This window comes from Balaenoptera physalus (genome assembly GCF_965194825.1).
Source record: "Balaenoptera physalus genome assembly, chromosome: 15".
Classification (NCBI taxonomy): domain Eukaryota; kingdom Metazoa; phylum Chordata; class Mammalia; order Artiodactyla; family Balaenopteridae; genus Balaenoptera; species Balaenoptera physalus.
The window spans coordinates 57,802,109-57,827,537 of record NC_138894.1 but is presented as its reverse complement, the minus strand read 5'-3'; the positions used below and the strand labels follow the sequence as shown (position 1 = coordinate 57,827,537).

At 37.9% G+C, this 25,429-nt stretch overlaps 1 protein-coding gene across 3 annotated transcripts in view; it reads left to right on the top strand.

Moving 5' to 3' along the window:
• PPP1R21 (protein phosphatase 1 regulatory subunit 21) overlaps positions 1-23,444 on the top strand; it is a 70,110-nt gene extending 46,666 nt beyond the window's left edge. For all 3 annotated transcript variants that reach the window (XM_082427692.1, XM_082427691.1, XM_082427693.1), the window contains exons 14-22: positions 2,187-2,314; positions 4,772-4,924; positions 7,248-7,340; positions 9,815-10,057; positions 15,779-15,811; positions 16,972-17,088; positions 19,201-19,299; positions 20,318-20,446; positions 22,723-23,444. In XM_082427692.1, coding sequence (XP_082283818.1) covers positions 2,187-2,314; positions 4,772-4,924; positions 7,248-7,340; positions 9,815-10,057; positions 15,779-15,811; positions 16,972-17,088; positions 19,201-19,299; positions 20,318-20,446; positions 22,723-22,752 — 1,025 coding nt within the window. In that variant the 3' untranslated portion in view covers positions 22,753-23,444. The remainder of the gene's footprint in view (positions 1-2,186; positions 2,315-4,771; positions 4,925-7,247; positions 7,341-9,814; positions 10,058-15,778; positions 15,812-16,971; positions 17,089-19,200; positions 19,300-20,317; positions 20,447-22,722) is intronic.
• The last annotated feature ends 1,985 nt before the right edge of the window (positions 23,445-25,429 follow it).

Below are 25,429 nucleotides of genomic sequence, written 5' to 3'. Positions count from 1 at the left end.
TGCGCCACAACTACTGAGCTTGTGCTCTAGAGCCCGTGCGTCACAACTACTGAGCCCATGTGCCACAACTACTGAAGCCTGCGTGCCCTAGCGCCTGTGCTCTGCAACAAGAGAAGCCACCGCAAGGAGAAGCCTGTGCACTGCAACAAAGAGTAGCCCCCACTCGCCGCAACTAGAAAAAGCCCGCGCGCAGCAACGAAGACCCAACGCAGCCAAAAATAAATTAAATAAACAAATAAAGTTATTAAAAAAAAAAAAAAGAAGGCAGGCTGGTCTTAGTGTAAAAAGAGAGATTTATAAAAATGTGTATCCTACAAGGAATTAAAATGGAAGTGAATTAATCTTTTAACAAGTGGCATTCTAAGTGAGAATTGTTTGATCTTTAGTCTCAAGTCTAAAGCAGGTAGACTCATAGGAAACATAAAAGAAAATAAATCTCTTGTCTAGGTCACATGATTTCCTTGTACTTTTTGGAGTTAAACTTTAATGTTGAGGAACACCCTAAATAATGAAAATATTTGGACTCGATAAAGAGTAAACAGTTGGATTGGGAGAATTATTATAGTCAAACTACAGTAGCTCTGATCCACTAGAAGCCACGGGAGGATTCTTAGTATTGTACATCTTTTATAAGTATTTCAATCACCTACACCAATCAACCAAGATTGCCTACCAACCCAGTTGTATTATAGCATTGTATACAGATAGTAAAATATTGAATAAAACTTTCTGTGGTGTATAGAAAGAAAATGTCTACTCTAGGGGCTAGCAAGTTCAGTATACAAAAAAATGTTCAGTGTTCCAATTGAATTTTCATTCACTTGGATATCTCATGAATATATAGAGGATAATCATTTATTTTTTTAAAATATTAAACATAATAGTAATTACCAATTAGTTGGTTCCTTCACTGTGACAACTGTACCATAGTAGTGTAGGATGTTAACAATAGTGAAAACTGGCTAAGGGTATCCAGAAACTCTGTAATTTTTCTATAAATCTAAGACTATCTTAAATTAAAAGTTTATATATGTAAAAGTTTATATATGTAAAAGTTTATATATATATGTATATAACACAATATATATAAGTAATGCAATTTCCTAGTTTTAAATTTCAGTAAAAGTAATCTTATTCATAAAACAGTAATTTTGTTAAATATCAGTATCATACTAGGTTAAATCTCAAATACCCTTTCTTTTTGAATAGTCTTATTCCCTTTTAATTATCTATAGTCTAAAATCAACTAAATTTCTTGATTCTGAATAAATGAAATTCTTTGTATACACACCTGCTATAAAAGTTAGTTTCCATGTTTTGTGATTTATTTTTTGCTTTGTTGGTAATGATAATTAATGCTGTTGTAACTGAAGTACTGTAAAAAATTCAAAGGAGGCTGTATCATAAACACCTTTTTATTTAAAAATATAATTGCCCTTCCTTGTAAATCAATGTTGTCTTGGTAATTCTCCCATTTTCCCTTATTTCCAGGGTGAAATTACTTTATTTCTCAGAGACCCAGAAAACCCCAAGCTTAGCTGTTTGGCCAATTTCACCTACTGCTGTTTCTCTCAACACATTTATATCTAAGCCTCTCTTCTATGCTTCCATAACCACAGGCCTTTGTTATAACTTTCTTGGACTAGAGGCAATAGAATGTGAAGCCAGATGCTAGAGTATCCAATCCTTATTTGGCCATGCAAACCTTTCTTATTGTTAAAGTATGTACTGGCAAACTGGCTAAGATCCATTGAGGATTGTGGGACATTGTGCCTGTGTTAGCTGTTCTTTTCCAGCCTCATGGTTTGTTTGTATAAGCACAATGTAAACTCTCATTTGTACCTGCTGGACTATCAAAACAAGGTTTTTAACTGGTAAATATTGCTCAGGGTCCTTTACCGGGCACTAGAATAAGGGCTAACACTCAAATGAAGGAGAATGAGACCCACCTGCTGGGGGCTGTAATAGAGACACCAGGATGGTGTTAAGAGACCCTCACTACTCTATTCTTTCCATGTGAACTTGAGACCTAATTGATATTCAGCACAATCCTCATATTTGGGACCATTTTTTGTCAGATTTGTCTTGTAAATTTGTAAGAGTAGATATAAGAAGTTAACGGGCTGGTTATCTGTATACGACTTGTATGTAGATAGTAATGAGTTTTTGTTTGATTGGGTTTATAGATATTTCCAAACATTATAGTCAAAAGGCTACAATAGAGCATGAACTTCCAACAGCAACACAGAAGCTCATAACAACTAATGACTGCATCCTGTCATCAGTAGTGGCATTGACAAATGGAGCAGGAAAGGTAATTTTTCTCTGGTTTATATTGACATTAAATTCAACTCTTAAATGTGCTCCTTTTTTTTTTTTTTTTTTTTTTGAATGACCTAATAGGAAAATTGATCTGTGAAAGGATTTTCGATTACCAGGCTTTTTTATAAAATAAAGTTGTCTGCCTTTTCCTCCTTCCTACCTAATATTTGAAACAATATGGTAGTTACTGTTAAGCATTTGTGATGAGGAAGTAGGTCACTCACTTCTGATGTTTTAATGAGATATTTGATGATTGAAAGATTCCAGGTGGTCTCACTATAGATCCTTGTGTATATTAAAGGTCTGCTATACAGAAATTGGGATATAGAAAAAGAAAAAGAATTATAAGACTTTTGTTAATATTTTGTTTTTTCCCCTCCAGGTTTTTTGTTTGTTTTTTGGCAACACTTGTGGTAATGCTACTTCTGTGGTTTTGTACCCTAATTAGTACTTTTAAGGTGACTTCAACATGTGTCTTCTCATTGAATTCTTAATATTAGATAATGATCATTTGGATTAGTAAGTACTTAATTGTTATTATAAACTGACCAGAGTGCAGTTTCTTTAAAAATTGTTCTGTCTTGGATAACTGGTTTCAGCAGGTCACATTCTAAGAGCACATGTTCATGTGGCTGTCATCAAAGCCTTTAGTGACCAAGATTTCTCTGAGAACTACCCATACATATAAAACCAAAAGTACTGTATTCAGGACTGTCTTAGCCCATTTATTTCAGCAGAGTCAACATAATTTCTCAAGAAAGTGCTAATCTCTATCTGTGTCATATACCTTTATTTTTCTGACAGGTTGACCTTAGTAGGAGCACACTTTTTTCAAGTGTTTTAAGTTAATCAGAAATGATCATACGTTATGTTAGGTATTCAGTGTCATCTTTCCCAAAGTCAGACCAGTCTTCCTGACAGTCTGCTAAGTTTGGGGCTGTAATTAAAAGGTGTTACCTTCTGGATCTGTCAGCTCGCAGGTCAGTGCCTACAGGATTCCTTAGCCAGAAGACCATCCCCACTGCCTCCTCTTTAGTGCTTTCACCCACAGGCATTCTGGAAACTTTCTGAGGATGATTCTAACTTTGATTCAATTGTGAACAATTCTGGAAAAAGAGAATGTTGACATTTTACAAGAGTCTCTGCATTTGTCACTTTTTTAGGAGAACTCTGGAATATTAAATACCTATATACTTCGTAGCTTATTTTACATTTGCTTTGCCTGAAACCTTAAGAGTTGTCTCAAGGAAAGGTACTTGATCTTCACTCTGAAATTTTTATAAATGGTTTTTAGCTAAAGTAAGTATCTGAACTAAGTATTAGTTGGTGGCAGCTTAATACTTAGCTAATGTGATTTGATTAAACTAAATTTTATCATTTGTAATTTTAAAAAAACCCACTAGGAAAGTATAACATATGCATGTTAAAGAACATTTGGGAAATGTAGAAATATTAGAGAGAGGAAAGAAAGTAAACCTCACCGTATACTACCATGACTGAAATGCAAACACTGTACTATCTATGTCATACACGAGGAATATACAGCTCAAGATTTTTAGAGTTTTCATTTTCTTGAATACTACCTAACATAGAATTTCATTTGATACAGTAAAATATTAATGAAAAAGATAATCTTTTAGACCATTAGTGAGTGATTGCTTACTTTTTGAACAGTTTTTGCCAAGGTAAAGTACTCTTGTTTCACAAGTTACTTTTTCTTATTTATTGAAATAGAATACTCTTTAATGTATCGAAGACTTTAATTTTTCTGGCTAATAACTTTCTCAGACATTTTTATTTATATCACCATTTCATATAGCACTGTAGATTCAGAATCATGGCTCAGCAAAATTACAGTCATGGATCTTTGCTGTTGCTTACATAGATTAAGCAAATGTTAAACCTGTAAATGACAAGGGTCTGCTGAATTTTCAGTCTTTTTCTTTCCTGTTATATTTGTAATGCACAGATTGAGATTTACAGGATGAAATTTACGTAGAGATCATATATTCAATATGCGAGATCATATATTCAATATGCTTGTATCATGTCTTGTGTTGGAATATGAAACGTTCAAAGCTAAAATGCAAATGGAATGTATAAACCCAAACGTATATATTTTGAGAGCAGGGGCAGACTTAGTAAGGTAAACAGCTCATAAACATTGTCTACAGAATAAATCAGAATCAGCCTTGGTTTTTAGGAACAGTAGAATTTGTCTAGATTAAGACATGTCACAAGTCTGGTCTCAAAATTTATACTGCATTGTGTTTATTATAAATCATTCCCTATGTATTCTTTTCAAATACATAAATGTGGGCTTTTGAGCATGTGTTGAAGTTTCATTTCCATTCTCAGTATCCTTAACTTTGCTCTGAAAACTATTAGATATGCATTTTAGATATATTATTGGAAAACAAAATCTATCTTCTTGTCACACTTGGTTTAGATTGCGTCTTTCTTCAGCAACAACGTGGACTACTTCATTGCTTCCCTGAGCTACGGGCCTAAGACAGCGAGTGGATTCATCAGTCCTCTCTCAGCTGAATGCATGCTGCAGTACAAGAAAAAAGCTACTGCCTATATGAAGGCTTTGAGAAAGGTTTGTGAGCTGCTGTTAACATTTAAATCAGAGGGAAAATCTGGAATAATTCCAGAGAATGGCAGAAGTTTTCCCACAGTTCATATTGTTTAGGTTTTATACAATTTTGAGGGACAGGTGGTTGGTGGGTGTTGTGGGGTGGGGTGGTCTTTGGAGAGGAGGATGGGACAGAAACCCGAATCTCACTTCCTAGGCCGTATTAGACTTATGTTTCCAGTGGCTGGTAGAGTGTTTAGGGTGAGACGGCCAGGCAGCCAGTAAGTGTCAAACTTCAGAAAATCTTAAACTTGTAGAAATAAAAAAAATTGAAATACATTTATAATTTTTTTCTCAATGTAATAAGAATACATGATCGTTGCAAAAAGAAATCAGAAGCAACAGCAGTACATGAAGAAGAAAATCCCACAACCCAAAGGTAGCTCCTCTTAACCATAAAATTTTAATGTGTATACATGCATGCACGCACACACACATTATAAAAAGCGGTGTATCTGGATACATAGACTGTTTTAGAATCTGTTTTTTTTCCTCTTTAATGCATTGTGGATATCTTTATATAACAAAAATATATATCTATAAGTATAAATTGCTATCATTTTAATGCATCTAGTATTTCATCTATAGTATTTCATTCTATAAATGTGTGATAATTTAATTAAGCCATCCATTGCTAGTGGATTTTTAGGTTGCTTCCTATTTTTCACTGTTATATGCAACACTACAGGGGATATTCTTGCACATGCAACTTTGTATATTTACCTTTCTCTCTTTACTTCTTTTTAACTTTTAGTTACACATAATGCATAAATACATTCTTATATTACATGAGAACATTATAGGTAAATTACAATCCCTAATTCCAGTTCCTCTCCAGAGGTAACTATAGTTATCAGTTTGGTGGGCAACCTTCCAGACTCTTTTGGAGCATTTTTACTCATCTCTGTAAACTTTGAACTGTATGTAAAATATGAAGAATATAAAGACTTTTCTAAATTTTTTTTTAACTTAAATGCATGTTTCATTGTGTAGCTTCCTTTTTTCATTTAAAATATGTTTTAGAGACCTGTCTGTATCAATACATATGATGGCTACTATATTCATTTTAAACACAGCATTGAAATCTATGATATAGGTATTCTGTTGTTCACTTAGGTAGTCTCTTTTTGGTGGGCATTTAGGTTGATTCCAGTTTTTCACTGTTAGAATTATACTGCAATGGATAGCTTTGTAAGTGCCTCCTTGGGCATATGTGTGGATTACTGAGAGGTGGAATGTTCTGGATAATGTGGTTTTAAGTTTTAATATTTACTGCCAGATTACCCGTAAGAGTGGTTGTACACTCCTAGCAACGTATAAGGCTACCTAATTGTTTTAATTATATCTTTATGATTAATTCCTAAAAATGGAATTGCTCATTCAAAGTCTATGAATGTTTCAAAGGTTACCTATTTATAGTTTACCAGCAATAGAAGTATAAATTTAACCCGTAAATTTAATTTGTCAATCTTAGAAACAAGAGGTTCCGTGTTATTGTTCTAATTTTCATTTCTTTGCTTATTATTGAAATAGAACATCCTTTCATAAAATTACTGTTTATATTTATTTCAATTTCCTGTTCAAGTTGTTTACCTGTTTTTAAATAAATGTTCCTAATTAGGGTTGAAGGAGTTCTATGTTAAGGATTTTAGTCCTTTGTTTATGTCGGAAATATTTTTCCTCAGTTTGCTGTAGTAATTTTTCAAAATTTAGAAGTTTAAATTTTTATATCATTAAACCAGGCTTTTTCTTTACGGTGGTGATTCTCAGGTGACTCTTGGAAAGTCAGTTCACCTATATTTTCTTCTAGTATTTTTGTGGTCTAAACTTTTTAGATTGAAATCTTCAGCCCATCTTGAATTTATTTATTCTGATATAGGTATGAAATTGGGGTCTAAATAGTTATTTTTCTAAATTATTAATTGATTGTGCTTACATGACTTATCCTTTCTCCATTGACTTAAAAATGCAACATTTGTCACATAATACATTTTTGTATGTGCTTTTGTCTGTTTCTAGATTTTCTATGCCATTCCTTCATCTGTCTATTTTGGTGCAAGTCTTATGGTTTTAGATAGTGTCTCTTATAACTGGTATGACATGTTCCCCTTCATTCTTTTTCTTTTCTTTTTTTTTTTAAAGTTCCTTTTTTATGTGTATTAAAGGAACTAGTCTATGTTGACATACATCTGAATTTTATTATCAAACCTCATTTAGCATTCTTATTTGTAAGATCAGGGAAATGATGCGACCTTTTTCTTTATTTCTTATGATGCTTTTTCCATAGCCCCTCTTGGAATCTGTGCCTTATGAAGAAGCACTGGCAAACCGCCGGGTCCTTCTCAGCTCTACTGAAAGTCGAGAAGGCCTTGCACAACAGGTATGGCATCGGGAAAATCATGGTACTTGTTAAAGAGCATGAATATAAAATCCCCTATAGAAGGTTTTCATACACATAGAGCAATTTAAAAGGCTATGTAAGTAAACATGTAAAGTTAATTAACACATGCTAAAAAGCACCATAAGCATAATTCATTGAAAACCATTTGTTGATACTCTAAATAAGTCATCCTGATTCAACTGGTGTTATGATTGCCAATAAAGTAATATCAGCACACTCTGGCCATGCTGATTAATTATTTAGGTACTAGATTTAAATGTCTGAAATAATAAGGCAAAAAAGGGGGGGTGTGGCTAGAGACTCAGTGAGTTATTTTTATTTCCTAAATGGACAGGAATGAAAAATTTCCAACGCTCAATTGATCAGTTGAATTTGGGGGGTACGTGGAGGTAGGCGGTACTATTTTTTTCAGAAGTTGGTACAAACTGACCGCAGTTTAGCATTCGCCAGAGATTTATTTACTTTAACACCTGGCTTGCTTTAGTTTTGGAAATATTTATTTTAAAGAGAATACAAATTCATCTGAGACAGTATTTTGCCTATGCCGACCTTATTTTCATTGGACACATATCACTTATCTTTTCAACATTAATTCAAGAGGATGTTGAAACTAAAAATTTAATCCACATAATAATTCCTAAAAAAATTCCTGAGACAGTGAAATGTGGAATATCTTAAAAATTTATTTTAGATTTCCTTCTTATTTTATGTGAGGAAAGTAAGGCTCAAAGAAATTAAACAGCTTTTATCCATAGTAGCTAGTAAGTAGCAGAATGGTCTGACTTCAGAGCTATTGCTTTTCCCACTCTGCCATTGACCAGCTGCAGGCTAGTCTGATAAGCACTCCGGGTCTCACATCCTGCCTCTCTAAAGCGAGGATAATATCTACCTTTCAGGGTCCCGTAAGGATTAATTGAGCCAATGGGAGGCAGTGTGATACGGTGAAAAGAATCAGACTTATGAGCCAGACACACGAGGTCCCACATCCTGGCTCTGTTTGTTAGCTTTGCAGGTGGTCGAGCTGCTGGGACTTCAAGTTCTCCTCTTTGAGACGTGAGAATTGTAGGACTGTTAGGAGGCTTCAGTAGGATACTGGCAGGAAAATATCATGAACAGTGGTACGTGGTAATTGTTCAATGATGATAGTTGGTAAAGCATTTGGAATTCACTCTAAGATTGTTTTTATTTTTATTTAATTCTCCAGCTTTCATTTGCCTTGAAAATTAGCTCTTTTTAAACTTCTTATTGAAGTATAACATACTTAAAGAAACGTATATAAATTGTTAATATATTTCAGTGAATTTTCACAAGTAAACACATTAATGTAACCGGTAGCTAGATAAAATTTTTAAAAAAGAACATTTCTTCATGTAAGGTATATACCTGTAAAAAAAGATTGCCAGGACCTCAGAAACCTTCCTCATGCCCCTTTCCAGTTATTACTCTCCTCTTCCCCAGAGGTGACCATGATCCTGTGTTCTTTGTTCTGTTGCCTGATACTGAACTTTATATTAAATGAGAATTATGTAGCATCTCTTTCAGATCTGGCTTCTTTTGTTCAACATTATATTTATAATATTCATCCATGTTATGTGTAGTTGTAATTGGTCCATTTTCATTCCTGTTGAGTATTCTATCGTGTGAAAATACATTATTTATCCATTCTTACAGCTTATGACTATTTGGGTAGTTTTCAAGTGTTTGACTATCATAGGGCTGCTATGGGCGTTCTTATACTTGTCTTTTGATAAACATGCATGTTTTTCTCTTGGGCATATACTTAGAATTAGAATTGCTAAGTCATAGGATACAAGTTCAATTTTCAAAGATCCTGCCAAACAGCTTTCAAAGTGTTTGTCCCAAATTCCACTCCCCCAGGCACTATATGATAGTTCCGATTGCTCCATAAACATGTCCATCTTTGTATTTTCTGTCTTTCATTTTAGTCATTTGGGTGTTTTTTGTTGTTTTGTTATTTTTTTATTCATTTGGGTGGTTTTAAATTGCTTTTCCTTGGTAAATAGTGACATTGAATACCTTCTTTTTTATGTTTATAGTAACGTTCAGGTGCCTATTCAAGTCTTCTTTTCTCCTGTTTCTCTATTGGGTTGTCTATGTTTTTATCATTGATTTATAGAAGTTCTTTATATGTTATGGGTATTAGTCCACTGTTGGATACATGCATCTTCCACTTTGTGGCTTTCCTGTTTACTCTCTTTATTATACCTTGTGATAAATAGAGATTTTTAAAATTTCATTCTAGTTCAATTTCTCAATTTATGGTTGTGCTTTTTGTATCCTGTTTAATAAAATGTTCCCTATTCCAGGATCAACCTTTTTTGTTTTCACACCTGTGAAGTAGTTTTGGTCTACATTCTATAAAGTATTTTTTCTGGCTGGTAAGTTTTGTCTGCATCATCCTCTAAGGTGCAGAACTCTCTGTTGCTTTCAAGGTTCAGCAGAGTTTGGAGAAGATTTCTAAACTGGAGCAGGAAAAAGAACATTGGATGTTGGAAGCACAGTTAGCTAAAATCAAGCTGGAGAAAGAAAACCAGCGAACTGCAGATAAACTGAAGAGCACAAGTAGTGGGCAGGCGGTTGGGGTAGCCCAGGAAGGGGCCGCCGTGGTGACCGCTGCGGGCCAGGAAGACACGTCCGCCAAGGCTGTGCCAGAGCCCGTTCACAGCACTAGTCTGGTAAGTGTCTTCTTTTTTTAAATGGTAATTGGTGGGGATCCATCTTAGTGTTGAGTGTTAACCATCTAAAGTACATGTCACTTGATAACAGGAATAATCCATGTGCTCTAGAAAAAGCAGATTGGTAAGCAGGATGCCCCCTTCAAAAAGCAACTTTATTAAATTCTCTTTGATTTTACATGCGAGACTTCCCCATGGTAAGGGCTGTGTTCCTGGAGAAGATATAGTAAGTCAAATTTAAGGTGATTCTGTTTTTCCACTGAAACATTGGTGATATGGGGGTTATGTTTCTGACAAAGGACTAACTGCCTAACTTTTTATAGAAATGACGACAAATACCATTTTTAACCAATTACGTGGTATATTCCTAGGTAGTATAAAGCTTTGTGACATATGTATAATATAGAAACCCATCAGGTTAGCTAAACTTCATAAGACAATATACTGACAGGTTATTTTGCAACTTTATATTTCTTGCCTTATATTTAATTGCTGTGATTTAGAAGGTGAAGAAACATCTCTGTGGAATTATAAAATTCAGTTACATTGAGAAAAGTTTTCTGATTATATTTTTCTGCCCACTGTAAAAAAAAAAAAAATTTAGAAAATCTAGAAAGTGAGAAATCAGGAAGGGAAGGGAAAAATACCCCTCAAAATTAGAAGGATCTCATTAAATATATTTTCGTTAGCCTTTTTTGAGAAATTTGAGGAGAGCCATGGCACTTCTTGACAGCCATGTCCTAAGGCTACCCCTGTAGCTCACTGATGCTGTTGAAGAGCAAGTCATGGTCCTCACATCTCCCTTGCATCTGATTCAGAGCATACCTGATAGTAATATATACAAATTAACTTCTATTTTCAAGATGTATACAGACCTCACTGCACCTCAACAGTGTCAGAAACCTGGATTATTATTAGTTTTCTTAGGTTTGATAATGATATTTTGATTATTTAGGAGAATACCTTTATTTTTTGGAGATAAATGCCAGAGTACTCAGGGTAAGGTATCATCATATCTGCAACTTACTCTCAGATTGTTCAGGAAATATATACACACACAGATAAATTAAGCAAATGAGCAAATTGTTAATTACTGAATGTAGATGGTGGCTACATATGATTATTATACTTTTTCCCCCAACTTTTCTATATGTTTGAAAATTTTCATAATAAAATGTAGGGGAGGAAAAAAGAATGAAAATTTTTTAGAAAAGTAAAAAACATAAAGCAGACTTCTCAGAGCAGTGATTTGAATGGCTGCTATGCTCACTGGATGATCCTATGTGACCCCTGATGGCAAGTCTGAGTCTCAGCCACAAGTGTTGCACATTGCCTCTGATAGGGGAAGATGACTGCCTAGAAGAACATTTAACAAACAGAGCAGAATTCTGACATCAGTCCGGGTACCATTTGGGGAAGTGCAACACTGCCAGCACTCATCTTTGGACTTCCCTTCAGAGCCTGTCTTATTGATCAGGTCAGACTGTTCTCCACTGGGTCTGATTTCTTTTTACTCCTGTCTTCTCTCCCTGCTTCCCTGCATCTGCTCCTTCCGTTTTCTCCCATTTGCACTAACAGTAATTGGTGCTGTCAGGGAGTAACTATGGGACCAGACCAGGCAGGGCACTGATGACAGTGATAGTAATTGCAGTAATCATGTGCCAGCGACGGTTCTAAGGACTTTTCAGTGTGTTAACTCAGTCAGTCCTCACACAGATCCTATGAGATTATAGGTACTATCATATCTTCATTTTATAGATGAGGAAACTGGGGGACAGAGAGGTAGAGTAACTCATCTGAAATCACACACTTGGTAAGTGATGGATCTAGGGTTCAAACCCAGAACATCTAGGTCCACACCCTGTCCTTTTAATCAACATGGCCTTGTGCTCTGATGGGTGTCAGAAAATAGATCAGCGGACAGATGTATTTGTTTGTGGCTTGCCTTTCTGAAGTACTGGAAGTTGGCCACACTGGTGTATTTGAGTCATTAATGTCAATTGCTGAAAGTTGAGGGCTGTCTTTTTATTTGAACATTTTCAAAGGAGAGCACACTATTCTTACATATGTAAGTGAGAAGGATTTCCAGGGACATGGGAAACCTTTAGTACCAAACACTATTGGGCTGTGAGTGATGATGACTTTATTTGGGTTTGGTGAGTCTGGAAGTTGCTATAACTTTAAGTTGTCTGTCTGGTTAGCATGTGTGTGCTATTTCTGTCTGCATCTGTTAAGGATCTCTTTCCTCCCACCCACTTCATAAGGTGCTAGCATAGTAATTTTCCTAGAGTATGTTACTGATTATGCACTCTATTGCTTCTAGACTTTTAGTGGCTCTCTATTATCTATAGGATATAGTCCACTCATTAGTTTGGCATTCAAGGTCTGTGAACACCTATTCCAAACTACCTTTCTTCAGCATTTCCCTGTACAAACTCAAACCGAGCTCTCTTTCCTGGTAATGTTTTTTGTGTTTTTGCCTCCCTGTCATTGTTCAAGCTGTTTCTTTTGCCTGGATGCCTGTTTATTCATAACTCCTGTCACCTACATGCTCAAATACTTTGCCTTCCAACTCCTCGACTTTCTTGAATTCAAAACTCTTCCCATCATTTAAGGTACAGTTGAGTTGCCACATTTTCCATGAACCCCAGTTTTGGGCATTGTCTTTGACAGTCAGGATCAGAGAACCAAGACCTGGTTGGCCTCCTTGCATTTTTCACAGTCTAGTCTATATGGTGAATCTATTCCCGTCCCTTGGTTGCTTTCAGTCTCATGGAATGAGAGCCTGGATAGACATCTGTCCAGAGTGCTGTGGGATCACAGAGAAGTCGCCTGGAGGGCTTGGGGAGGACATCCCAAAGGAGGTAACATGGGTGGGTTTCATAAATGAGCAGGAGGCCAAGGCAGGAGAAGAGTATTTCAGGCTGAGAGAAGGGTCTCCCCACATAACTCTCTTTCTCTTCTGCACGTGGCAGATTCCTGCCAAAAATAACCTGGAGACAATAGAGAGAAAAAGCAACGGCATTTTTTTTTTTTTTTTTGCCTTCCCTGATGTTTCCTTTTCAGCCTTTCTTTTTATCACCCCACCCCCCCAACCTCCCATCCTGCCTTAAGTAAAGTTAAGTGAACTAAGTGTGTGTCTCCTTCTGTTGTCTTCCTCTTGGGTGTTGGAACAAAGTCTGTGCCCATTGTAAAGTTAATTGATTAACAAAGGAAGCTCACAAGTACCCAGAAGATTCCTTTGGTTCAAGCACTTTGGGGCCGAAAAAGTTACATCAGATAGAAACTTCTTATTTCTAACCCTATAGCATTGCAAAAGTTAAATACTTATTATGTTTCATTAACATATCTAGGACTGTAATTTGAACATTCAGCCCCCTGTTAATTATTGTAATAAAAGATAGGGGCTTCCCTGGTGGTGCAGTGGTTAAGAATCCGCCTGCCAATGCAGGGACCATGGGTTCGATCCCTGGTCCGGGAAGATCCCACATGCCATGGAGCAACTAAGCCTGTGCGCCACAACTACAGAGCCCGTGAGCCACAACTACAGAGCCCGCGAGCCACAACTACAGAGCCCACGAGCCACAACTACTGAGCTCGCGAGCCACAACTACTGAGCTTGCGAGCCACAACTACTGAGCCCACATGCCACAACTGCTGAAGCCCGCGTGCCTAGAGCCCCTGCTCCGCAACAAGAGAAGCCACCACAATGAAGAGTAGCCCCCGCTTGCCGCAACTAGAGAAAGCCCATGCACAGCAAAGAAGACACAATGCAGCCAAAAAAAAAAAAAAACAAGCAGTAACCTCAAGAAAGAAAAATACAAGTTTCCATTTTTTTTTGCTGAAATTAAAAAGCATTGCTTAAATTCACAGAATTTTAAAATATATATATTTCAAGTATAAAAACAATACATGTACATTGTAGATAATTTTAAAATACAGAAGAATAAAAGAAGAAAAAAAATGTTGAAATTTTCCTCAATACCCAACAACCACTGTTAACATTTTTTTCTACAAAATTTCATACTTGGTTGACATTATACTATATAAAATTTAAAATCTTTTAGCATAACATTAATACACAAACATTTATCCTGTTATTAGAAACTCTATGTAAACTTAGTTATTGATTCCACAGTATTCTATATAGAATATGCCTTAGTTTACCTATGATTGGACATTGGTTACAATTTTTATTATTTTAAATAACATCTCATGTTTATGCATAAGATTCTTTCTGCATCCAGATGATTTCTTTGGGATAACCCAATAACTCTCAAGGTTAGAGTTATTGGGTCAAAAGGCATGAATGTTTTTACGTTCCTTGATCTTTATTGCCAAATTATTTTATCAAAGGACTGTATTAGTTTAAACTCTCATCAGCGGCATATGAGAAAATGTTGAAATTATAAATGTTGTAGCTTTTTCTTGAAGTTATATGATTCCATTCCTTTTCAGGACTGTGTGCTGTACCACATTGTCAAACCATAACCCAGGAGTAAAGGGGATAAGGGGTAAAACCCATGCTTGTGATTTATTTTGCCAAATGTACTCATATTTGAATGTCTAAAATTAAAGTGATGAGTGTTACTGTAAACGGTTTTTCACTGAAAGACTAATTGCTGTTCCTGCTTTAGTGTGTAGAAAATTAGGGCTCCTCTATCAAAAAAGGTCTCATAAAAGATCCTTTCACAGCTGGGTGGGCATGACATTCATGTACTGCTCACAGTTCAGAGTAGTGCTCTTGAGGATATTATTTAGAATCCATGAAAACAGTTTGTTGAGTGTCATCTCTGATTAACAGAATCCATCAAAACTGAGTTTCCAATAGTTTCCTTAACTTATTGAGCCCAAGCACATGCCCTTCCACTGTGAACAATAAAATGAATTCAAGAACCATGACTACTATCTGTTTCTGAACTCTGAATCCACAAAAGCAAGCTTTAAAAAACCTGGCAGCACTTCACTATGTGTATAATACATATTCTTTTTCATTAGTTTAAATCTGAAATGAATACTTATTAATGTCATAATGATATTTCTTCTTTATCCTTTTGAGCTTTCAGCCATAGAGTTTGCTGTTTGTGTTTTGCGTTTGGAATGTTTAGTTATTATGGTCACCATGAAACTGTCTTTAGGTCTCCTTGGCCGCTGCTTTGGAAATAAGCGTAGCAATGACAAGAGGAGTTAAAAACTGTTCTTCCTCTCTCTCTTCCCAGACAGTTTGTTGGGTTTCAGTGAAAACAGCTAACAGCATTCTGATAGAGGAAGTAGTGATGGTCACTATCCATTACTGCCTCATGACAGAAATCATGACTGTGGTTACTTATCTGTAGGTCCAGCTTCTTTGTATTGAAAGATGGTTGATTTGAGGGTAATCGTCTAGAGCTCCACTGCTAGTGTGCTTGGTTTTTTGTTGTTGTTTTGTTTGTTCATTTTGGGTTTTTTTAATGTTGCTTATTTTATTTTTATTTATTTTATTTATTTTTTTTGGCCGCGCCATGCAGCCTGTGGGATCTTAGTTCCCCAACCAGGGATCGAACGAACCCCAGGCCCACAGCAGTGAAAGCTCTGAGTCCTAACCACTGGACTGCCAGGGAATTCCCACAAGTGTGCTTTGAAACAGTGTGAACCGAGAAGAGAAAAGCATTACAAGTGTTAAAGCTATTGCGTTTGAAGTGTAAGCAGTCTGTTCTAAAGCTTTTTTCCCTTATGTTCTAGATTGGGATTTTAACCAGGACGTCTGACGGTGAGGTAATGTGTGCTTAACATCATGTTGTTTGCTAGTAAACATCTTGCCACATGTTTGTTGACAAAATCCGGCAAAAGTCAGCTTCATCTAATTGCGTTTCTGACAATTCTAGCAAATGTGGATCCATGTTGCTTTTCTCTCTGGGTCAGTTTTAACTGTCACCAATAAATTACAGCCTGTCTGTAATTGCCTCCTTGAATGACTTGACTTGGCAGTTTGACAAGCTCGCTGGCATGTGGCAGGAGGCTGCAAGCCATTACCCTCCCAGTGGGCCGGCTGGCAAAGCAGGGCTTTTCAGGGCCTTGACCATCAGTGGGCTTGGTAGTTCTTTTCAGCCCTCAAGTGACTGAACCCAGGTCAGATTTGGCTTGTCAGATAGGTTTGCACATTTTAGTTTTGAAATATTACAAGATGTAAGCTTACAAATAACCATTAAAAAAACACTGAAGTCACTCAGCTTTCCAGTCAGTATGGTAAACTGGTAAATATAGTTCAGGTAAATTCTTTGGTTTCCTTATTAGCCTTATACTTTAGGTAACCTTGAACTTCTGCATGTATTTTTAAACTAAACTGAGTGGTGTGTCATTGCTAGAGTAACTAGTAGAAAACTAGTCTGGGACAAGGACCATAAATTGTTCATTATAGAAATAGTTTAATTTGATAGTATGTTTAAGAGTATTAGAGCTATTTTAAGATAATTTGGGGGAAAAAAGAATGTTCAGATTTTTAGGAGTTCCAATAAATGCTCCCCTTTCACCTGTTTTCTTCCAGTTAGAGGAGGACATAGGAGTCAGACAGATTGAGATTTTGAAAGTTAGGTGTGTGGCAAATAAAAACTGAGTGGAGAGACATGGCCCCATTGGTGGTGGGCCTCCCAAGACTTCACTTCTGCTTTGCTCTCTTGAAGCCTCAGCTTCATTGTGAGATAGGCAGGGTGCTGAATAAAAGAAATTTGCAATATATATTTACCTGCCCTGTCTGAAGTTTCTCCGAGGGGTGGGAAAACTACGATTTCCCATCAAATTTCAAAGGAAAATGTAGGAAATGTCTTTTTTTTTTTTTTTTTGCTAAAGTGATATTAATTTTTTTTTTTTCTCTCTCTCTCTCAGAACTGCTTCATTCCACTGGCATTTATTTATTGAGTTATGTGTGCTCTGTTTAGGCTCCAGATGTGGACTCTCGGGAAGACTTAATTAGAAATCACTACATGGCAAGGATAGTGGAACTGACGTCTCAGCTACAGCTGGCTGATAGCAAGTCAGTGCATTTTTATGCTGAGGTGAGTGGAGAGTTAATTGGATCAGGTGGATTTTTCTAACCCCTGCAGGAATTAGGTCAGTGTCCTGGCCTCCTGCTGTTCACTAGAAGAGAGAGTTCAGGGTCTGTGTGTCCGCAATATGGATTTGGTTAGAGTTCGTATAGATTGGTCCACATACCAACCAAAAATCTTTATTGCAGTGAATATAACAGGTAGCCTTTCTTATGGTTATGTAGCATGTTTTGGAGCATTATAATTATAATCTTGTTTTAGAGAGTTATAGGCAGGTAACATTCACAGGTCAAGGAATTTTCGTTTAGGGAAATTCAAAGCAAAGTATGCCTGGTTCTTTTTTTTTTTTTTTTTTTTAAATACTCTAGTTTCTAAATGACAGCTTGTGGAAATCAGTTTTTGTAAGTGATAAAATGCAAAATGTAACCTCTTTCAACCTTTAAAAAATACAAAATCTTTCTTTTTGTTACATTTTCTTCTTTCCTCACCAAATAATTCATTTTCTTAAGAGGATTAGAAAAACACTATACAAGATAATAAAATTATACAAATTCATTGATGAGAAGGGGAGAAAATGAAGGAAGAAATTACAGATATCAAAGAGTGAGAAACAAATGATAAGATAGAATGGATGTCGCTCAACATATAAGAATACCTGTAAGGTCTCTGATGGGAAACTTTTTATTAAAAGGTTAGTTATAGATGTTAGACGGAGAATTATAATGCTTTAAACTGTTAAGGAAATTGACAAAGGAAAGACAACACCCTTCACTGGGATGCGACTTTGTGATTTTCTCCTGTTTTACAGAGACGGAGACGTTGACAGGAAGCCAGTTGCTAGGAGTGGAGGGGGCTTTGCTTCTTTTCTCCTGCTGAAATAAATGATGTGCCTAGCTTAGTGATACATACCTGTTTGATAAGATGATCAGTAGTGATAGCTGTTGAGCTGTAGAAAACGGGGAGGACGGCAAGCTGGACGATTCACCATAGAACTGCTGCAGTGCTTACCGTCCCAGCCGCTCGGTGCACGCAGCCCATCACGGTGGCCTGGTTTGGAGCCCTAACTGCCTTCTGAGTTACTCTTAGACTTGATGGTCATCCTCATGAGGACCCGTGCTTTGCAAAACTCTCTCCCTCTTTTTCAGGTTCAGTGCTGAGCACACAGATAGATGTGTGGTTAAAGGAGGGTGGTTGATTTGGTTGGCTGAACTTTCCTGAAATTCTCCAGTGAGGAATGAAATGAGTAACCGGGGAATTTCTGAGGCTGTTTTATTTCCAAGAGATTTGCTTATCTTAGTAAATTCTTTCAGCACAATTGTGATACAAGAATTTTTAAATTGTTCTAGTTTTTCCTTGTCTGTAAACAGGAAGCGGTAGCCCTCTGTACTACTTTACTGGAATGGTCAGTCCAAGCATCTGATGTTGACATAACATTCGAACATGTCCTTAACAGATCCTCCTTGTCAATCTCATGGTTTATCAGAAAATTTAGTGATCCTTTTAATGGCACGCCCTCTTTGAACAATAGTATGAAATAGAATTTTTCTTTTTTCTTCTTGACCTACTCTGTCTCTGGGTAGCCTTGGTTAGAATCCCCAAAGAAAGCAAGTGGGATCTTTAAAGTCCTGCACTCACTTTTTTTTTTTCATCTGTAGAGTGGGGCTGTAAAACTTTTTTTGTTCCTGTGATACGGTCTCCAATAAAGGACTTAAAACACAAGAAAAGTATCTTAGGATTCATATTGCATGATGCCGTTGATCACTTTTGAAATAACCACTTCCCTTCTCATCCAGTGTGGGTGTAAATGAATCCTGGGTAAATGTAGAAACTTCTGGTGGTTTTGTAGCCACTGGTCATCAGGCTAGAGCTAGGAAAAAATATCGATGAGCTTGGGTTAGTAGACTTTTTTTCCCTTATTAAAATGATGAGAGTGAGGACCACATCTTTCTTTCGTGTGCTCCAGTGTGTGGTACAAGGCCTGTAGACATTCAGTAGATACTTGTGGAAGGAAGGGAGGAAGTACTTTCGGTCTGGGGGATTGTTTTCTAGTAACCTTCCCTGAAGTAAATTTGGTTTGGGGAAATGGTCCCTGGGATAATGGAATGTTTTCTGACTTAACAGTGCCGAGCACTCTCTAGAAGACTGGCCTTGGCTGAAAAGTCTAAAGAGGCGCTGGCAGAAGAGATGAAAGTAGCCAGTCAGAACGTCAGCAGACTTCAGGTGAGTTCATGTTACCTAAGCAGTGTTAGAATGTTTTTTCATTGAAAGTCCTTGGGCCAAAAAAATCAGCATTTCCTTTCTCAAATGGTGGCATTTGACCTCTAGACGTAACATTTTTCTAACCATTTTATTTCTAACTCATTTTAAAGTAACATCTCATTTATGTCAGGCAAGAAGTAGTTGTATTATTTATTGCTCTGACTTGATTTTAATTGTTAAGTAGTTTTGCAGTCAGCATTTCTTTGAATAGTACTTATTTACCCAGAGTCCTTCCTTTTTCTCCTCCTCCCAGTTAATGCTTGTCATGGTGGGTGGGAGGCTTGTTCTGTTCATGTGACTCTGTTCCTTCTCTTTACTGTTTCATAAAACTGACGTAAACTGAAAGGTAGGGCTGCAAAATATTCCTCCTTACTCACTGCTTTGTTTTAAAGCCTAGCTTCCGGAAAGCCCCTATTAAATATAAATGTGATGCAGGCAAAGAAATAATTCATGCACTTCCTCCTGGTTTCAAGTTCGTTTATCAGATTAGCCAGGAGCACAGGATTAGATTTTAAAAGGTCGAAGAGAGCCCGAGAGATGGAAAGAGAGAGGAAGGTGCTTCTTCCAGGGAGGGTCCTGCCCAGAGGGCGGTGGGCCGTCAAGGTGTGGGGTAGTGGGAATGTGCCAGAGATCGCCTTCCCCACCTCACCGAAGGTTCAGGAAAACCTAAGAGAATTGAGAAAGATCATATAGCCCTCTTGTTTTTTTTGTGACATTTTTATACCTGGCATAGAAGGAAGCTTTTTCATTTTTGCAAAGAAATTCCGTACATATTTTGAAGGCTGAGAAAAACCTCTGCCCTGTTTCTTTTAACTTTGCTCTCCTGTTAGGCCTGTGGCTTAACCTTCATATTAATTGATCAGATAGGTCATCTTGATAGGTTACTTTTCAAACATTTTTTTCCTAAATTAAAAAAGCTGTAGAGTGGTATGACCAGTGGGGTCTTGCTTTCTCTTTTCTTTTTTCCCTGGCCATTTAGGATGAGCTGACAACTACCAAGAGAAGTTATGAGGATCAGTTAAGTATGATGAGCGACCACCTGTGCAGCATGAACGAGACACTATCTAAACAGAGAGAAGAGATTGACACACTAAAGATGTCTAGTAAGGTAGGGGAGGAAGGGGTCTCTCTGCAGTGTAATATTTAATATTTAATGTATTTAATACAAGGTATTTCATTGCTGTGTGTTTCAGGAACAACAGGTTAAGAGATCTGAAGTGTTTATAAATCATTTCACTTGTCTTCTTATCTGAAAGTAGAATGAAGATTCTTTGATTGAGTTATAAGTTGAGAGAAGGTCTGACCTCTGAGACCCTAACACTGTGACCGTTGCTTTTTTGGCATTTTGGGCATTTTTGGCATTTCTGCTACTGTTCTGTTAGTTAGGAGGATTCTTGGGGGGTTTATGATGGGGATTACTCTATCTATGTGAATCTAAAATGGTGCTGTTGAAGAGTACCCTTCTTTAGCAAATTTATTCTCATACATATTCATATAACCTAGGACTGTCTTGTCCTTTTAATTCCAAAAACTTCTTAGATTTCATTTCCCATAAAGCCTCTGCTTGTCCAGGCTGGGGTCAGTAGATATTGGTAATGTTTTTGTGTTGAAAGGCATATCCACGTATCATGTCTCTTTGTTGTATCATAATGTATATACTCTTACCATGAAAGGTAAGCTTCAAGAGGCCAGAGAGTTGGTTTCATGCATCATCTCAGATGCTTGGCATATTTTGGTAACTCAGACAATACTCTGCCACCAGCAGCTTGGATTTACTGTCTCCAGCCTGTGCTCTTTGAAATCCACTGCTGCCCCTTACTGATCTAGCAGGCATGTATTGAGTTCCTGCTGTGTGCTGGCACTGGGGCAGACAGAGAGGTGAACAAACCATAGCTTCATTTTAGCATCTGCCAGCGGTGGTACAGGGCAGCATCCCGCTCAGTTGGTATCTCCTTGGAAAATGTATCATGTTCATGCACTAGAATCTGCGTTATGTAATTTTGCTTCTCAGTGTAGTTTCTTGTTATTGATTGGCCTCTGGCTGCTTCAGAGAATGTCTGTGATGCTTTCCTGGGACATCTTGTGATGATTGTAACCAGCCAGTGTGGTTCTGATTCGGGTTCTCCAGTTGCTTGTGCTTCAGGAACTTGAGCTTGGAGGTAGAGGGTGGAGTGTTGGTCCTCTTGAAGAATACCTCCTTTAACCCTTTTGGCCTCTTGATATTCCATCAGGGCAATAGCCGACTCATTTAGAAAGCACATGTGTTAGTGGGAGTAGTAGGAGAAAGCCTGCTTTAGCACCTAACCTTTGTAAAAAAGTAACAATAATTATAGGGAAAGTTTTCAGACCTCAGAGCTGCAGAAGGCATTCGGTTCTGAATTGAGAAGGGTTAATGTGGGGTATAGCAAAGCTCATTGTCCCAAAGGTAATTGTATTGCAGCCACTTTAGAAGTGAGGGAAGTTTTAAGCCCTCTTAGAACTTTTCAATCTAGTCCTTAGAGTATCTGTCATTAATAAAACACTGAGTTAGAGATCCTTCTTCACTTTGTAGTTTCTGTTGTTAACCTTTCTTTGATCATTCTATGGTTCCTATATTTTGCACACCCCCATTTATTAGTCATTTAAATTGCTATAGCATCATCTTATGGCTGAGTTGACATGGTCTCCATTGGATACCAAGTAAACGTCCTGAAACCATTTGTTTGCTATGATCTTGCTCTTAATGTTTGTGTTCTGCAATCATTTCCTACTTAATAAAAAAAAGTACTTATATGTAATAGTTAAATGTAGGAATTTGAACCTCTCCAGAAGGAAGAAAAGTTACATAAAACTGGAAAGTCCAAATCTCGATATGTGAGGGAATTGGGAATAAGTTAAGACATCTTCTCTCTAACTTGTTCTCAACTGGTATCTGATCTGCCCCTTGACAGTAATCATTACTATTGGGGTGTTAGTTGGCACATATTCAAAATTAGTACCTATTAAGACCTTTTAAAAGGTGTTTATTTCAACAGCAAAGGAACATGTTCAGGCTAAAATTTTTTATCAGCTTTATGAAATCATAAACTACATTGTCTTTGGAACAAAATGAATATTTGAGGTTTGATAAATCCAAGATAGCTTTCTTTTCTTTCTTTATTGCCTGTCCTCAGACCCCAGGGGAATAAGGTTCATGGATGGAGAAAGTGGGGAGAGTTAAAAGTAACAAACCGCTGTGTGATTCCTGTATAAAAGTCAGCGATACAAGGTTATCAGCTGTTCTCCCTCTTGGAAACTAAAGTTTTCCACAGTGAAATATGGCTTCCAGACAGCTTGGTGTCTAAACTGCGTGAATGATTTTTCTAGAGGTTGCCGTTCTTATTGTTGATATTTTTCTTTGCACAGGGGAATTCTAAAAAGAACAAGAGTCGATAGTTTACAGAGAGCTGGTTGGTGACTTCTTTGCAGAGCTGCTACTGCTGCGCGGAGCTGCGGGGCCGAGACTCCACGTCCAGGGCTGGCTGCCTTCAGGAAGCTGGAGCGTTGTTGGACCTAGTAAAGTAGTCAGTGTTGTAAATGGCCTTGAAGTATTTAAAATATATTTGTAACCAGTAAGGTAAATCCAGAATTTGATGTTGACAGTAAAACGGAAAACAGGACACATACCATGGATATTGTAGGTTTCCTTATGCTGTTTTTACTGTGCACTTTTTAAAATTAGGCTTTAATTGCAGTATGTAAGAACAACAAATATTTTGTATATTTTCAGACTCAGTGATATGGTAATCAATTTGGTATCTATGGAATAGGTATGTGTTTCTGGATAAAATGCTTAAATTGTCAAACTGTCATTAATTCTTGCTGTAATTGAAAGCAGTCTCCAATTCTTTTTGAAGACTTGTTCATTCTCTCTCTCTCTGCCTCCCTCTCTCCTGCTCTCTCTCTCTCTCTCTCTCTGTCTCTCTCTCTCTCTCTCTCTGTCTCTCTCTCTGTTCTGGAGGGAGTGGGCCTTGAAAACTTCAGATCTTGTGGGTTTATTATCATTGTCTTCAGCTCTTCGGTACCCTCTCTGTGTTGGAATAATAGCTTAAGGAAATTGATGTCAATAAATTCGTACTTATATCAAACTTTCAGTCTCTCTATGAAAATCTGATGAAGGAAACTAAAACTTATTAAAGTAAGCTTCACAAAATTACCAAATCCCAATTGATTTTGATATAATCTTTCTAATCCCCCAAATTGGAATAATTGTACAGTTAATCCTTTATTAAGCCTTTGAGTACCTCCCAAGGTACTTGTAACCCTGCTTCAAGCAAGGACCCTGAGCCCTTTCAGGCTCCTCTTTGTTTCTTTCATAAACATTGTGTCATTTTAGTGTATATTTCAGGGGTGAAATTTCTCTCAGCACCTCCATCCCCAAGTCTCTAAATATATTGCTCCTTTCTGCTGAGTTTCCTGCACATGCCCATTTCACTCCGGGTCCAAGTCCCCAGACTAGGTCCGCAGACCTGAAACCCCTTCTTCCTCACCTCCTTGCCTGCAGCTCCATCTCCTTTGAGCCTCTTCTCTAGGCAGTTGCTAATCACCCTCCAAAACGCTTTATTCTGTTTCACCTGAGAGCTCATCACCAGCTTCCATCCGTGCTCAACATAAAGGCCAACTCCTTGGCCTCTGTGCCACTGTAGAGGCGGACTCTGGTGGTCGTGCCCAGTCCTCACAGTATGAAAGTGTTTGAATCCTGTCTCGGGGATCTCTGGGTCAGTCAACTCAGTCCCATCCTCCCGGCCCTTTGAGTCCCTAGCCCTTTTGCCCTTTCCGTTTTCTGTGACCTGCTCATTTTAATTCTCCATCAACTGAACCAGCTGTTTTCACTGCAGCTGCACCTAAACCCCCAAGCACCATGCTGATTAGCTCCACCGTAAACCTAGAGTTTCCCGCCCCTGCTAGACCTTCAGTGTTCTGTGACGCTGCATATGGAATTTCTGGTCCATTTCTATTCCTCCTTTGGAGAGTTTGGGACGAAGGAGTGACCTCATCTGGCTTATGTTTTAGTGGAATTTGTGGGCTGCTATGCTGAGAATAGATTGTAGGGGAGCAACGGCGGAAGCAGACAGACGAGTTGGGAAGCTATTGCAGTAGCAGGAGGCTGTTGAGAGATGATGGTAGCCTGGACCATGCTGGTGGCAGTGGAAGTTGTGTGAAGTCTATTTCTGGATTTATTTTTTTATTTTTTTAAATAAATTTATTTATTTTATTTATTTATTTTTGGCTGCATTGGGTCTTCGTTGCTGCGCGCGGGCCTTCTCTAGTTGTGGCGAGCAGGGGCCACTCTCCGTTGCGGTGCGCAGGCCTCTCACTGCGGTGGCCTTTCTTGCTGCGGAGCACGAGCTCTAGGCACATGGGCTTCAGTAGTTGTGGCTCACGGGCTCTAGAGCGCAGGCTCAGCAGCTGTGGCACACGGGCCCAGTTGCTCCGTGGCATGTGGGATCTTCCCGGACCAGGGCTCGAACCCGTGTCCCCTGCATTGGCAGGCGGACTCTCAACCACTGCGCCACCAGGGAAGCCCTCTGGATTTATTTTGAAGAGAGTGGATAGGAATTGCTGAAATTGCAACTCTTTCCCCTGTACACTTCTATTACTCTTCTCTGCTTTGTTTTACTCCTAATATTGGTTTGGCCAAAAAGTTCATTTGGGTCTTTCCATAATATGGAAAGACCCGAACGAACTTTTTGGCCAACCCAATAATTATCAGACTCTAACATACCATATGCTTTGCTTATTTATCTTATTTATTGCCTGTTTCCACCTCTAGAAGATACAGCTCCACGAAGGCAGGTTTTTGGTCTAGTTTGTTCACTGCCGTCTTCCCCTGTACCTGGAACACTGCCTGGCATTCAGTGAGCATTTATTTGTTGAATGAATGTTGACTGGGCGGAATGTGGAGTATGAGAGAAAGAGGAGTCAAAGGTGAAGCCAAGGATTTTGACCTGAACAAACCTGACTGAGAGGGAGGGTCGAGCTAGCTTCCACCTGGTTGTGACTTAGCTGAACACCTGGGAATCACCTTGGATTGCTCCTCGCCTGGCACATCTCATTTGCTTATCTTGTCCTA